The sequence below is a fragment of the Nannobrachium achirus genome, assembly GCF_963921795.1.
Source record: "Nannobrachium achirus genome assembly, chromosome: 24".
NCBI lineage: Eukaryota > Metazoa > Chordata > Actinopteri > Myctophiformes > Myctophidae > Nannobrachium > Nannobrachium achirus.
In genome coordinates this window covers 37627883-37642077 of record NC_137831.1, presented here as the reverse complement: position 1 = coordinate 37642077, position 14195 = coordinate 37627883, and the positions used below count along the sequence as shown (strand labels likewise).

The following is a 14195-nucleotide window of genomic DNA, read 5'->3' as shown; positions in this document are numbered from 1 at the left end:
TGTGTTTTTGTCACTTAAACACGCAACACCGTCTCAGTTTCAGTAGACTCCATCCATCCTGTGAAGCCAAAAGCAGGAGGGGGAAAAACTATTCAAATTGCAAATTTTGCTATAACAGAATGAAATCAAGTAAATTAACAAACGTGTATGTTTGTACACAGCTTTAGATTGTGACCTGGAGTTTCCAGAATTCGGTTAAAATGGTTGAATTTCCCCTCATAATTACTGCTAATTACTACTGTTTAACGTCACAAAGCAGAACACTATGATGCAGTTTCGTCAGTGCAGTCAAGAGAAACGTCACTTCTCACAGATCCAGTTGTTTTTGTTTTCTTTGCTGTCTGAACATGGCTTATTCCACCATTTTCCCTCGTTGTGCTGGTATTCTACACAGTCCCAGTGTTGCCAGTTACCAGGCATTCCACTGGCCCAGTACCTGCAGAGTAAACAACATCATGTATTTTAATCACATCCACTCACTCAGTCACTCACACACACACTGGCTTTGATATGTTATGTTATGTTTTATGTATTTGATATGGACATCACAAACACATTGGACTAACCAGATGCATTGATATAAGTGATTTTAGCACAAGTACTAATTCTCATCACCTGTCCACAGGAGGCTTTTCTATTTTACAATAATCATATCTTACACCCAATCAAGTACAATAAACGTTAATACTAATCTAAAACCCAATCAAGTACAAAAACAATAATACTAATCTAAAACCCAGTCAAGTACAAACAAATATAATATGTGTTTACCAATAAGAACTAACATACCACAATCTGACCCTTCAGCTTGTGGGACATACAACATCATAGATAGCACTACAACAGATGCACTACAATGTCTCACTCTGTTGTCAGTGGTGTTTCCACCCAGGTCCATTTGTCCTCAGTCCTTTTCAGCCCAATCCATGATTCTTCGTCACGGACCATGGTCAATCCCCTGATGAATTCCTGATGATTTGAAAATGAATGAACCATCATGTAAGTGAACATGAAGCTATCCAAAAAGGAAAAAAAAGAAGAAATCACACCCAGTGCCATTTCTGAATGAGTGTGAAGTCAGCGGTGCTATTTACTTGTTAATTTCATCACGCGTCCCGCTAGCCAATCACAACACGTCCTGCAAAGCTTGGCCAATGGGACACTGGCGTTAACAAACAACAAACTTTGGCCCTGGATATTTTTTACACGTTTTCCCCCCACTTTGAACTGTTTGTGCCAGGATGTAGGACGGACATTGTAGCCACGCTTCAGTTTACTTAAGCCCAGACATTTTACGCGTTTTCCCAATGGTCGCAAATAGCAGATCACAATGCATTGTGAGCTTGTAGATCGGCTATTTTCAAATGTAGTGTTAAAGTGGTTAATGTATGTTTTGTAATGATAAACAAATCTACACAGTTTCAAATAATTGTAGTGAAGTAAAAGTACAATAGTTGCCTCTGAAATGTAATGGAGTAGAAGTAAATGTACTGAAAATCAGGAATACTCCACTAAAGTAAAAGTACCTCAAAATTGTACTTAAGTGCCATGCTTAAGTAAATTGACTTTGTTACATTACACCCCTGTGGGTCATACACTAACCTGTTCTTCTTTACTGTTGATGATCACCAGATGAGCTCCAGTCTTCAGACATTGTTCTCTGCTTTCCTCCCAGGTTTTCTTTTCAGTAGATCTGTAATAACAGCTGTGTCCAAACTGCATCCATCCACTGGGACACGAATTGACTGAACATCAAACAGGAGTTTTAGTGAAGGATTTTCAATGTACTGATAATTATTTCTAACAACTACAGATGTTATGAATAATAATAATAACTAGTAAGACGCCTCAGAGCGACATGCGACTTAAAGGGAGAGGTTGCGCCAATTCTTGGCCATCTGGCAGGGAAGTTTTTCATTAAGTGAAAAGTCCTATGATGTCTATGACATCTGAGATCATACCCTTTTATGCCCATACATGGAGATAGATCCCTGTCTGTAGAACCAGCCGTTAGTGTGGTACGGTATGTGGCCTATGGGCATTCCCATATGAAGTCCTATTAGATATGGGCTTAATTTTGAAGACATCAGAGCGACAAACCAGTGTCAGGCATGACAGAGATACATACATACATAAATACGGACAAGCTGTGACCGTTCACATAGGCCTACTAAACTTGCGACCTACAGTCCCAATAATAATAGCCTCGGAAACCCAGACCAACTGGGCACTTAGGGACATGTTGTGGGCACCTGGACAACTGGGTACCAAAACCACCTGGGCACTATGGACATCACCTAGTCCAACCTAGTCGCAACTGGGCACCTGGATGAGTGGGCACCTGAATTTTCCAAAGCTGCTTTGTTGTTGCTAAGTGATATTTAACCCACTGTTCTTTAAACACCCAAACATGACACAACAAGGTAAATATAAGAGTTTATTTGCCAAAATAATACTGAGGTCAAAAGTACATTATAACAGTACAAATAAACTCTTATATTGTACTTTTGAGTCACTCTCATTCAAGTGACAGTATTCCGTGCCATCCGAAGACTGTAAGACATTATCCCCTACTTGAGGATTACTAGGAGGGAAGATTCCTGTGCGGATTTTGCTGGAAGCAATTCTTTCTTTTTGCACTGGCCAATGGACACTTTTGTTTGGCTCTGCACTTTTAAGTATTATTTAAGTATTATTGTATGTCTTTGACTTAATGGTGAGACACTTATGTACAGTATACTGTATGTGTATATTGTTTGGCACTACATTGATAAGTAGTTCCCAATGTATGAATGAATGGACCATATTGTAAAGCGCTTTGAGTGCACAACTTGCTTAGAAAAGCACTATAAAATTGCAGTCCATTATAGTGGGATACTTCAAGTATTACTATTTGTGTGATGTTGTGCCATTTGTGTCTACATCCATCCATCCATCCATCCATCCATCCATCCATCCATAGTGCCCACATGTCCCTAGTGCCCAATTGTCCAGGTGCCCACATGTCCCTATTGCCCAGATGTCTTCACCCCTAAGTGTCCACATGTATCTAATGCCCACATGTCCCTGGTGCCAAGATGTCCCGGGGCCGCATACACAAACTTTAGAAGGCAATTAGCCAATCAGAAGGGAATATGGGAAATGGGACAAATCCATGTTGATGACATGACTTGAGAGATACTGTGTACCGCTTTGCGTGATTTAAGGGCAAAATCTCTTCTATGACAGTGGTGAGGGTTTAGGCCTAGCTACTTGTTTTCTTTTTGAGCAGTGCAAACCGCTCCTATGTACGTTTCACTTTGTATGCATTAGCCAAATAAATGAGCATGTGTGCGCTCATACACATAAAGTAACTGACATCACGGACAGAATGGCCCATACAAGCAGATATGCTTGTGTGTCGTGTTTGCACTGCTCACTTCAAACAGGTGCTAATCTTTTAACCCATTCAGGCCGGGAACTCATTTTAGTGTAGTACAGTACATGTACAGTATGTAGCAACATATATTTGAAGTTTTTCCCATAAAACTTAGGTCAGGCCTAAATGGGTAAGAAAATAAGTAGGCTAGTACATCCCTGATAATAATGATTAATTCAGATTCCTTCAAAAATGTATGCAACCTCTCTCACCTGTCTTGTTCTTGAAACGGTTTAATTTATTTTCTAACTCTTCGATCTTCAGGGTCAGGTTGGTGAATCTGGCCTGCCACTGTTGGTTCTCCACGGTCAGGTTGTCAAAGTTAGCATCTGATTGATCTGCAACGGACAAAAAGGAAATGATAAACACATGTTGTTGCTACTGTTGCTACATGATGAGCTCAAGCATCTGTGTGGAAAAGGAGCTTTGAGAAGGAGAAAAGACATTGTTCCTGATCAGGTGTGTTTTATGTGAATAGGTCTCAACATGTATAATAATCTGCTGTAAACCTTTTTGATTTTGAACTTCTAATCCCTGCTTTTACGACTCGACTACTGTAATGCACTCTATGCTGGCTTCAGCCAAGGCTGCTTGTCACTACTACAATTAGTCCAAAATGCAGCTCCTCGCCTCTCAACAGGGGCACGAGGTCTATTTCTTAAGGTCCCACCAACAAAGCTGAAAACCCGGAGAGATAGATCATTTTCCGCTGTAGCAACCAAACTCTGGAACCGAGCTCAGAGCATCTCAAACCCTGCCTGTGATTAAATCATGTTTCTTGTAGTCCTTGGCGTTTTGATACTTCAGACAGAGAGCTGCTGTTTCCACTAGGCAATGTGTCAATGTACTGTATCTGTATAGGTTATGCAGTACAGTATATAGTGCATGAATTTGGTCTTTGACCATCTGATACTCACATTCCATGACTACGTCTACAGTTCTCACTGTGAATATAGAAAGCAGCAGCGTAAGAATCACTGCACACATTCTGACGATGTCTCTCTGGATGGCGAGTTCTCTGTGGACGTTGCTCTCTCTCTGGATGTTGAGTTGTCTCAAGAGGAGGAGTTCTCTGGGGGAGGCTGGAGGATAATAAAAGTGCAATAGAGTTCAACTTTAATATGATCAGCTTCAATGTTTCATTAGAAAGAACACATAGTGAAGAGTAAATTCAGCCTGCGTGAATACATTGTTCAGTGATTTGGTCACTGTTATTTGGTGCAAAACCTATGCATCTGCAATTTCAGCAGAAAAGTGCACATTACAACAACAATGAACCTCTCAAACTGCAATAGTGACTTTCACAAAAATGTGAGGGAACATGGAGGAACCCGATAGCCGAGTGGTTAGGGCACTAATGCCTGACTGCTAATCTCGGGTTAGATTCCCAGCTGGTTGGAACAGTTGTGTCACTCCAATATTCTCATTTCCTGTCTCTCTAGTCTACGTGTACCCAGGAAATACTTACTGTAACCGTATGGCTTCAGTGAATGTGGTTGGTTGATAAAACAACAACAGCCATGACAATTAAATTCAGTTTTATTAAAGTGTCAATTCTCAAGACACTTTACATGTAGAGCAGAGACTTGACATTGTCCCACCCTGAGCAAGCACATTTAGAACGGTGGCAACAAAATGTTCTGATTTTGTGCCGGACAAAAAATTACAATGCAATTCTCTCATGTGCCATTTACAATTATGTTAATAAAAAACATAAGGATATTAGCATATTATTTTTGAATGGACAGAAGGCAGACCTGCAATCCCATGAGAGAAGAAAGAGAAAGTTGAAAAGTTCCGAAATATCAACCCCTTTTGGACAGTTCCTGGCTAACCTATTCTATACAGTATAATAAACTATATGTAAGCAGCCTATCAGAGTAAAATACAATTTAGTTGCATAATACGATATTTTGTATTTGTGGCCTTGAAACCTCTCTTATCTAGATTATGTGTAAATTGTAGTCATGAATAGTTTTGCATTTCTTTTTCTATTGCAAACTTCTAATATATTCTTCAATTATAAGAGCACCACAATTAGTCATCTCTAAGTCTAACCATCATCATCACATGAAGGAAAATCATAAAATCAACCTTATGAAATCATGTTAGTCATGATAATATTGTGTATGCCTACAGTACATACATCAGATGATGTGCTTTTGCTCTGCGAATCTGTATACAGCCAAACAAAATAACTGATTTCACACAGAGAGCTCAGTGAAAACGCACGCACACGCGCGCACACGCACACACACGCGCGCGCACACACACACACACACACACACACACACACACACACACACACACACACACACACACACACACACACACACACACACACACACACACACACACACACACACACACACACACACACACACACACACACACACACACACACACACACACACACACACACACACACACACACACACACACACACACGCACACACAGGAAGTGCCTTCGTCTCTCTGTGCCAGGCTGCCTTGTAGTGACTGTCACTGTTTGCCCCTAGTTACAGACACAAGAGTGCTGCACGCCTAGAGCTGTCACAATTATTACAAAACCGCCTGATCACAATTATTTTAGATAATTGCAATTATTTTAGATAATTGCAATCACAGTATTTCACATTATTTCCCTTTTTTCCATTTTATAAAAAAATGTGGAAATAAGCAGATCTACAGTACGTGTGCCACTTTATGATGAACATGCAAGCTATTTCCACAATTTGAAACATTGAACATTTTGAAAGTATTACATATAAAGTTACCAAACATGTCAGTCTTTTCTTGGTATTTAAGTTGTCATAATATCTGTTCTGCCCAGTGGGATCTTTATTTGCAAAGCCTCTAAAGGTCAAACAGAAATGTAATTAATTAATTTAAATGTTAAATTCAAAATATTTTAAATTAATGCACAGTTTGGAGTGAACATTAATTATCAATTAAAATGTCAGGACTGTGACAGCCGGCATTTTAGAATATGTCTCCCCAGCACTTATACTCCACCACATCCATAACTGAAGCTGAAATGCATGCAAAAATACAGCCATGAGCGAGAAGAATACGACTTTATGGTACTACATACTGTAATTTACATACACATACATGAGAAAGTACCGCAATGGATAAGCCTTTGGCTTTTTGGCGTTTTATCCTTTTGATAATTATGTGACAATGTATGTAATTTTGCATGTGTTTATTATCAACAAATAGGTCAAAGTAAATCTTAGCCCGAGGTGGGAGAAGTCTCTATAGACATGACGATGTGATTTGATTATTAATGTTAAATCGAATAAATAAGCATGTATTTCATATATCAATCAATATTAATATAGTGTGTAGAACAACTCATTCAACAATTTGCCCAACGATTTTGAAAAACGACATTCTTCAATACTACCAGATTAACAGTGCTTAGAGAGAAAAAAAAAAGGTATAGGTTTATTTAAATTTAAATTTAGTTAAATCTAAATTTCACAGGTTCTGAACCTGGTGAGAGCAGGAGAGGACCTGGTAAGACGTAGGAGGAGCCCGGCCAGGAGTCAACCCATAGAGCCTAGTTCTTCCACGCGCCAGAATGGCTCCCCAATCCTGGCAGAGTAGTTCCGGTGCTGCACATTGAGTGACCCTGTCTTTCCCTAATAGGACTGATCGTGGATAGCTACTGGGACGTAAGTCGGGACTTGATCAACCCCGGCTGGGTCACCTGGGCGAGGGTGTATGATGTTGCGAGACCCGAAACACCCGTCGACCCCAGGCTACATCACTGATGATACGTCCCAGCTGCATCCTTGTGATGTTTTTTACACTATTAGTTCTATTTATAGTGGCTCATAGGAATAGACTATGTGACAACCAGGAATAGTTTGGTGACCACCGGAGACTCGGTTGACGGCCGGAATTTAGACGGCACCCGGGAGCAGGTTGGGTTAGCGCCCCAGCCTGTGTCTTCCGTGAGGAAGAAGCCCAACAAATCCACGGTGAGGCCTTTAGGAGGGCCATTCAACTGCAGCAGCTGAATGGAATGTTTGGATTGGGGTCTGGTGCAACGCACAGGTTCTGAACCTGGTGAGAGCAGGAGAGGACCTGGTAAGACGTAGGAGGAGCCCGGCCAGGAGTCAACCCATAGAGCCTAGTTCTTCCACGCGCCAGAATGGCTCCCCAATCCTGGCAGAGTAGTTCCGGTGCTGCACATTGAGTGACCCTGTCTTTCCCTAATAGGACTGATCGTGGATAGCTACTGGGACGTAAGTCGGGACTTGATCAACCCCGGCTGGGTCACCTGGGCGAGGGTGTATGATGTTGCGAGACCCGAAACACCCGTCGACCCCAGGCTACATCACTGATGATACGTCCCAGCTGCATCCTTGTGATGTTTTTTACACTATTAGTTCTATTTATAGTGGCTCATAGGAATAGACTATGTGACAACCAGGAATAGTTTGGTGACCACCGGAGACTCGGTTGACAGCCGGAATTTAGACGGCACCCGGGAGCAGGTTGGGTTAGCGCCCCAGCCTGTGTCTTCCGTGAGGAAGAAGCCCAACAAATCCACGGTGAGGCCTTTAGGAGGGCCATTCAACTGCAGCAGCTGAATGGAATGTTTGGATTGGGGTCTGGTGCAACGCACAGGTTCTGAACCTGGTGAGAGCAGGAGAGGACCTGGTAAGACGTAGGAGGAGCCCGGCCAGGAGTCAACCCATAGAGCCTAGTTCTTCCACGCGCCAGAATGGCTCCCCAATCCTGGCAGAGTAGTTCCGGTGCTGCACATTGAGTGACCCTGTCTTTCCCTAATAGGACTGATCGTGGATAGCTACTGGGACGTAAGTCGGGACTTGATCAACCCCGGCTGGGTCACCTGGGCGAGGGTGTATGATGTTGCGAGACCCGAAACACCCGTCGACCCCAGGCTACATCACTGATGATACGTCCCAGCTGCATCCTTGTGATGTTTTTTACACTATTAGTTCTATTTATAGTGGCTCATAGGAATAGACTATGTGACAACCAGGAATAGTTTGGTGACCACCGGAGACTCGGTTGACGGCCGGAATTTAGATGGCACCCGGGAGCAGGTTGGGTTAGCGCCCCAGCCTGTGTCTTCCGTGAGGAAGAAGCCCAACAAATCCACGGTGAGGCCTTTAGGAGGGCCATTCAACTGCAGCAGCTGAATGGAATGTTTGGATTGGGGTCTGGTGCAACGCACAGGTTCTGAACCTGGTGAGAGCAGGAGAGGACCTGGTAAGACGTAGGAGGAGCCCGGCCAGGAGTCAACCCATAGAGCCTAGTTCTTCCACGCGCCAGAATGGCTCCCCAATCCTGGCAGAGTAGTTCCGGTGCTGCACATTGAGTGACCCTGTCTTTCCCTAATAGGACTGATCGTGGATAGCTACTGGGACGTAAGTCGGGACTTGATCAACCCCGGCTGGGTCACCTGGGCGAGGGTGTATGATGTTGCGAGACCCGAAACACCCGTCGACCCCAGGCTACATCACTGATGATACGTCCCAGCTGCATCCTTGTGATGTTTTTTACACTAAATTCAAAACCGTTTTTAGATTTCTGTGACAAAGCAACTAAATATCACAGTGGAATGGCTAAATTCCTCAAAAGACTATATATAATATTATATTATAAAAAATATGAAATGTATATTGCCAACTGTAGCCTACAATATATTATGCGGTTCCTTTGCCTATATAATATAAAAATCTAGGTAGCTATTGCCTATTGTAGTTGATAATAATTTGATCATACTAATATTCCATCCATCCCTTCAGTTGTTGCCAGAAGGTTAAGATAATTAATTAGTAACTCCAATGTCCAATTAAAAACAGCTTAATCATAACCCCGTCAATTTATCCAGTATAATCCATACATTTTGAGCCCTTGCATAGAACTGCAAGATAAATAAATGGTGCATTGATATAGCGTCTTAATCCAAAGCGCTTTACAACATGCGTTGCATTCACCCATTCACACTGACTGCACATATTCACACCACACACATTCACACACACATTCACTCACACGATCACACACCCACAGCAGAGGACACCATGCAAAGCACCAACCTGCTCATCAGGAGCATGGGGTTCAGTGTCTTGCTCAAGGACACTTTGACACTAAACTCAGGGGTGGCCTGCGATCAAACTGGGAACCTTACGTTTCCAGAGCAGCCACTCTATGTGAATTGCATAGGAGAAGTTCCTTTTTTATGCCTACATAATTTCTCTCATTTATGTAAATATCTCTTGCTGTCCACCCTGCTCTCATTCAAAGCAAAAGGCTAGGTTAGGTTGTTTTGTTTAATCCTCCTCCTGAAAGTTTTAGCAAGAAAGAAAGAAAAATGCTCTTACCTAAAACCCAAAAGGCACACAAATACCAAATGAATATTTCGGAGACATACTGTACGTACAGTATGTTGGTGCGAGTGTGATCTAGCCATAGTACTGTAGATTCAGTTGACAGGCCTTACAAGGCGTCAAACGGTCAGAACACACAACAACGATCTGATAACACAAACCCATAAGACAAATACAGTATGGGTAAATTCTCCTTCTACAACACTGCCAGCCAGGTGTGGCATTCCTTGACTACCTCACTTATTATAGTTTAATTTATCCGTATCTTACATATTGCAATACAATCTGGGGAGCTACATATCCTACTCATTTACATAAACTCCATAAGATGCAAAAAAGATTTTGCAGGATTGCTACATATAGTGATTGGTCTGCTCCTTCTGCCCCTCTTTTCAAACAGCTCAATATTTTATCTATTTTTAATTTAAATAAATACCAAACCTGCAATTTTATTTTCAAAGTGTTGATGCAGCCTGATTCATTTTCCTTGCCCTGTAGAACCTTTTTCCAGCTCAACAGTGATATACACCATTTCAACACAAGACAGGAAAATCATCTGCATCTTCCAAAGTTTTGTACCGGTCTATGTCAGTTTTCCATCAAGTTCAGGGGGGCTAAGCTATGGAACAGTCATATTGCAATTTCATCAAAGTCTACTTCACTCAATCAATTTAAATATAAGCTTAGAACCCACTTGATGTAATAAAGTTTCAGTCTCCACACCCACACACACTTGCACCCACACCCACACCATTTTCTTTTCTTTATTTTATTAAATGTATTTACTTTTCACACTGCATATTCATTTATTGTATTATTTTGTGTCATTATGTTATATGTTATTTTTATTTTATTTTATTTTTATGATTATTTTGTATTATTCTGTTAACTTTGGTGAGATTACTTTATAAACCCAACTGGGTTTTTTAAATCTCACCTGCACAACCCAAGTCAAATATAATTTGTTTCAAATGTTTTGTTCTTTTAAAAATGTGCAAATAAAAAAAATCAAAAAAATCAAAAAAAAGAAAAACATGTAGCTCGCTGGCCTCCCTCAAAACTGCCCTGAAAATTCACCTTTCAGGAGGCCAGAGGCGTAGGTAGTTATCACTTCTCCCATAGACAGGCGAGAAGTACACAAATACACATGTCAGCTTCTGCTATGAATAAGAAATAATACAACATTAAAAATAAATGCAAAGGTACTAACATGAACAGAGAAGATAAACTAGCATATTTCTCTCTTAAAAACTGGGAAACCAATAATTCAAAGGCCAGAGTGGCAGCAGGTTAGTCCGTGTAAATTAAGCCCCAAAGAGGACATCTACATGATGACATTGGTGGGTGGGTGGTGCTAACTTTGTTCCCCGACTGCTGCAGGCTACATATCAGCTGACAACGGCTCACAAAATAAAATAAACGCCACATCATGAAATTAAAGGGTATTGTCATTCATTCTGCATGGTGGCGGGCCTCCTGTAGCCAGAACTACTGCTTTAAATATTGTGCGCCAAGCTGCTGTAGTATTGACGTGAGAGGAGACATTGTAGGAGTGTTAGTGTATACGAATGCCCGATCTTCAAATCACCACATGGAGTCAGCTGCCTAATTGAACTGGATGACGATACCACTACTTGGCTGATGTCCCAATTGCCTGTGTAGCCCTACACGAACGAACAAGTGTATACCTTGATCCTGTGAGCCAGAGCCTTGCTCTCTCAGACTGTCTGCTCCTTCAGGAATGTCCTCCAGGTTCTCCTCCTCTCCTCTCTCCTCCTGCCTCTCCCTCCTGACTCCTTCACCAGACCTCACACGTGTTGATGTGCCTGGCTTGTCAGAAGGGTCTGTAGACATCTTAATGAAGCACACAAACAAAGCACAAGTTCATTAACCTTGTGAAGCCTAGCGGCCCTGTTCTGCAGCCGGACAAAGTAGGTGAACATTTCATGAAAATAGCAGATCTACAAGCTGACTTTCTTATTGCAATGCAAAATATTATATATATATATATATATATAACTTGTAGATTGATTATTTACGCTATTTGATGTACAACAAGTCTAGGCTTGAAGTAGTTAGAAAAAGTAAATGTCAATAATGTCCAAATAGCAAAATGATGCATTAAGTTATTTCAATATAATGCACTGTATTTCTAGATAATATTTAAACCTATTATTTTTAAATGTTATCTTACTCACTTTGTCCGATATCTGTGTTGTCCTACATTGGGCTTCACTGTTGCAGAAAGGTCTCTGACTCTGTCAAACCAAAGCAAGTACTTTTAGACATATGGTACTTGCATGCATGTGCACACAGACCACACCAATTCAGTGCAGGGGAAAAAAACAAACAAGAGACCCTTAACCACTGAATGTACAAGCAAACCTGGTGTTGACGTGACAAACAGAGCTGTGGCTTTCAGATGTGTGAAATGCTGGGCTGCAAAACTCAACTGCTGTTAGATGCATGCCTCAAACATTTGACCTATGAAGTTATTATCATAGACGTTATAGAGTACAAAAATAAGAATAAGTAAAATATTGAATGATAGTGTCATGATAAGGTGCTGTGGTTTCCAAAATAATTATAACTAGTAATCAATATATGATATTAATTGATGTCACAAATAATAGTGAACATCATGGGTAGTTAATGTGGTCAATGAAACCTTTTGTCTCAATGCAGGCAACAGAGTGAGTTATAATATAAACACAGCTCCCCTCTTCCTGCAATTCTATTTCCTGCAGCAGAAACATTGTATTGTAGTGAGCATACATCACTTCAGTTATCATTATCACTGCTTTTTCTTTTTCTCTTCCTTTCCTCCTTTATAAAACACTATTCAATATACAGTACTAGAATGATATGAATAGGAGTTCATTACAGGGCAGACCCAAATGGCACTTTTCTTGTGCTTCATATTTTATTTTGTTTTATTTTTTACACACCATTTCAGTATTAAAATCTAATTTCAGCATGATGGGACTAATAGTGTTCATAAGACCATGATATTTTCAAACTTGTTCTGTATTTCCAACAAGACGCTGACATGGGCTGAATTACATGCTGTAACTCTAAACCTGGTAGGAGGCGAACATAGGGTCACCAGACATCCCGGTTTACCCGGGACAGTCCCGTTTTCAAGCTGTGTGTCCCGGTGTCCCGACAAATATCTCTAAAACACTAATATGTCCCGGTTTTCAACATTCACTGCAAAATTGTCCCGGTTTTTGCCAGAATTAAAATAATAGTAGCTGTTTTCAGCGGTTGCATAGACATTTATCATGTTCTTTTTCATAAAAACATGCTCACCTAACCATCAGAAAACATGAACAAATTCATTGCGTGTCTGAATTCAACACTGAGCCTGTTTGTCAATCACTCACTGCCTGTTTGCAACCCTGCGGTGCGTGTGTGCACGTGCACGAATGTTAGAGAATGGGCACACGTGTGCGTGGTAACGTGCGCATTGCTTTTAGGGTCCCGGTTTTAGGCAACAGTGTTTCGTGTCCCGGTTTGAGTGGCTGAAAATATGGTCACCCTAGGCGAACAGCACCAAGATACCTTGATGCAGGGCCCTGCACAGACCTTTAGGAGGGCAGGACGCAGATTCCTAATGTTCAGCCATGTCCTCAGAGCAGGCTTCGTACCTCTCACACAAAAATGAAATACTGACAATCTGTAGCTGTGCTTTCTTAGAAGTGTTACATACTAGCCTCATACTATTAAGACTTTTGCGTTAAACCGTCGACACACGCACGCACACACACACACACACACACACACACACACACACACACACACACACACACACACACACACACACACACACACACACGCAGAGAGAGTGAGAGAACAGGATGTTCACTGGGGTTTTGACAGCAGCGGAACGTTAATGTTGTTGCACAATACGTGTGTCATCACACATTGACCACAATAAGGCACAGAGACTGCAGAATGCACAATGGAAAAGTCTTTGTTAAAACAATTTGACAGAAAAAACTTAGGCTGTTGTACACTTTTACTGTAAATGCTTGCAGAATCAATATTCATCGTTCTTAATAATGCATTTCCAAAGTCTTGAAAGCTACTTTATGTGCATGGTTTTTTCTGTAAAGTTTATTTATGTGTCATGCAATATATTGTGCTCAATGGTAAACAGAGCATCTTTAGACATTTTGTGCACATCAAACATTTTGTGTACAGACATTGTGATGGTGCAACAGCAGAAGACCTTCTATAAGTGCAGCCATGGGTGTATTAAGAGAAGTGGATGAGAGATAAAAACACCGCCACCCGTTCATTTCAATGAATCACTCAGTGCAGCTGTAAGAGGGGGGCAGGGTGCTATGAGAGATACAATAGAGAACAGAAAACAAGAAACACACACACACACACACACT

At 41.2% G+C, this 14195-nt stretch overlaps 1 protein-coding gene across 1 annotated transcript; it reads right to left on the bottom strand.

Annotated features, from left to right (window-relative positions):
• Positions 1-861: 861 nt before the first annotated feature.
• LOC308280267 (C-type lectin domain family 7 member A-like) lies at positions 862-12011 on the bottom strand (the record flags this gene model as incomplete). Its single annotated transcript, XM_080720527.1, has 6 exons — positions 11991-12011; positions 11481-11646; positions 4336-4500; positions 3631-3756; positions 1603-1745; positions 862-969 (listed from the first exon to the last, which is right to left on the bottom strand). Exons 2-6 carry the CDS (start codon positions 11644-11646, stop codon positions 862-864), a joined length of 708 nt encoding a protein of 235 aa, XP_080576653.1. The 5' UTR covers positions 11991-12011.
• Between the last annotated feature and the right edge of the window lie 2184 nt (positions 12012-14195).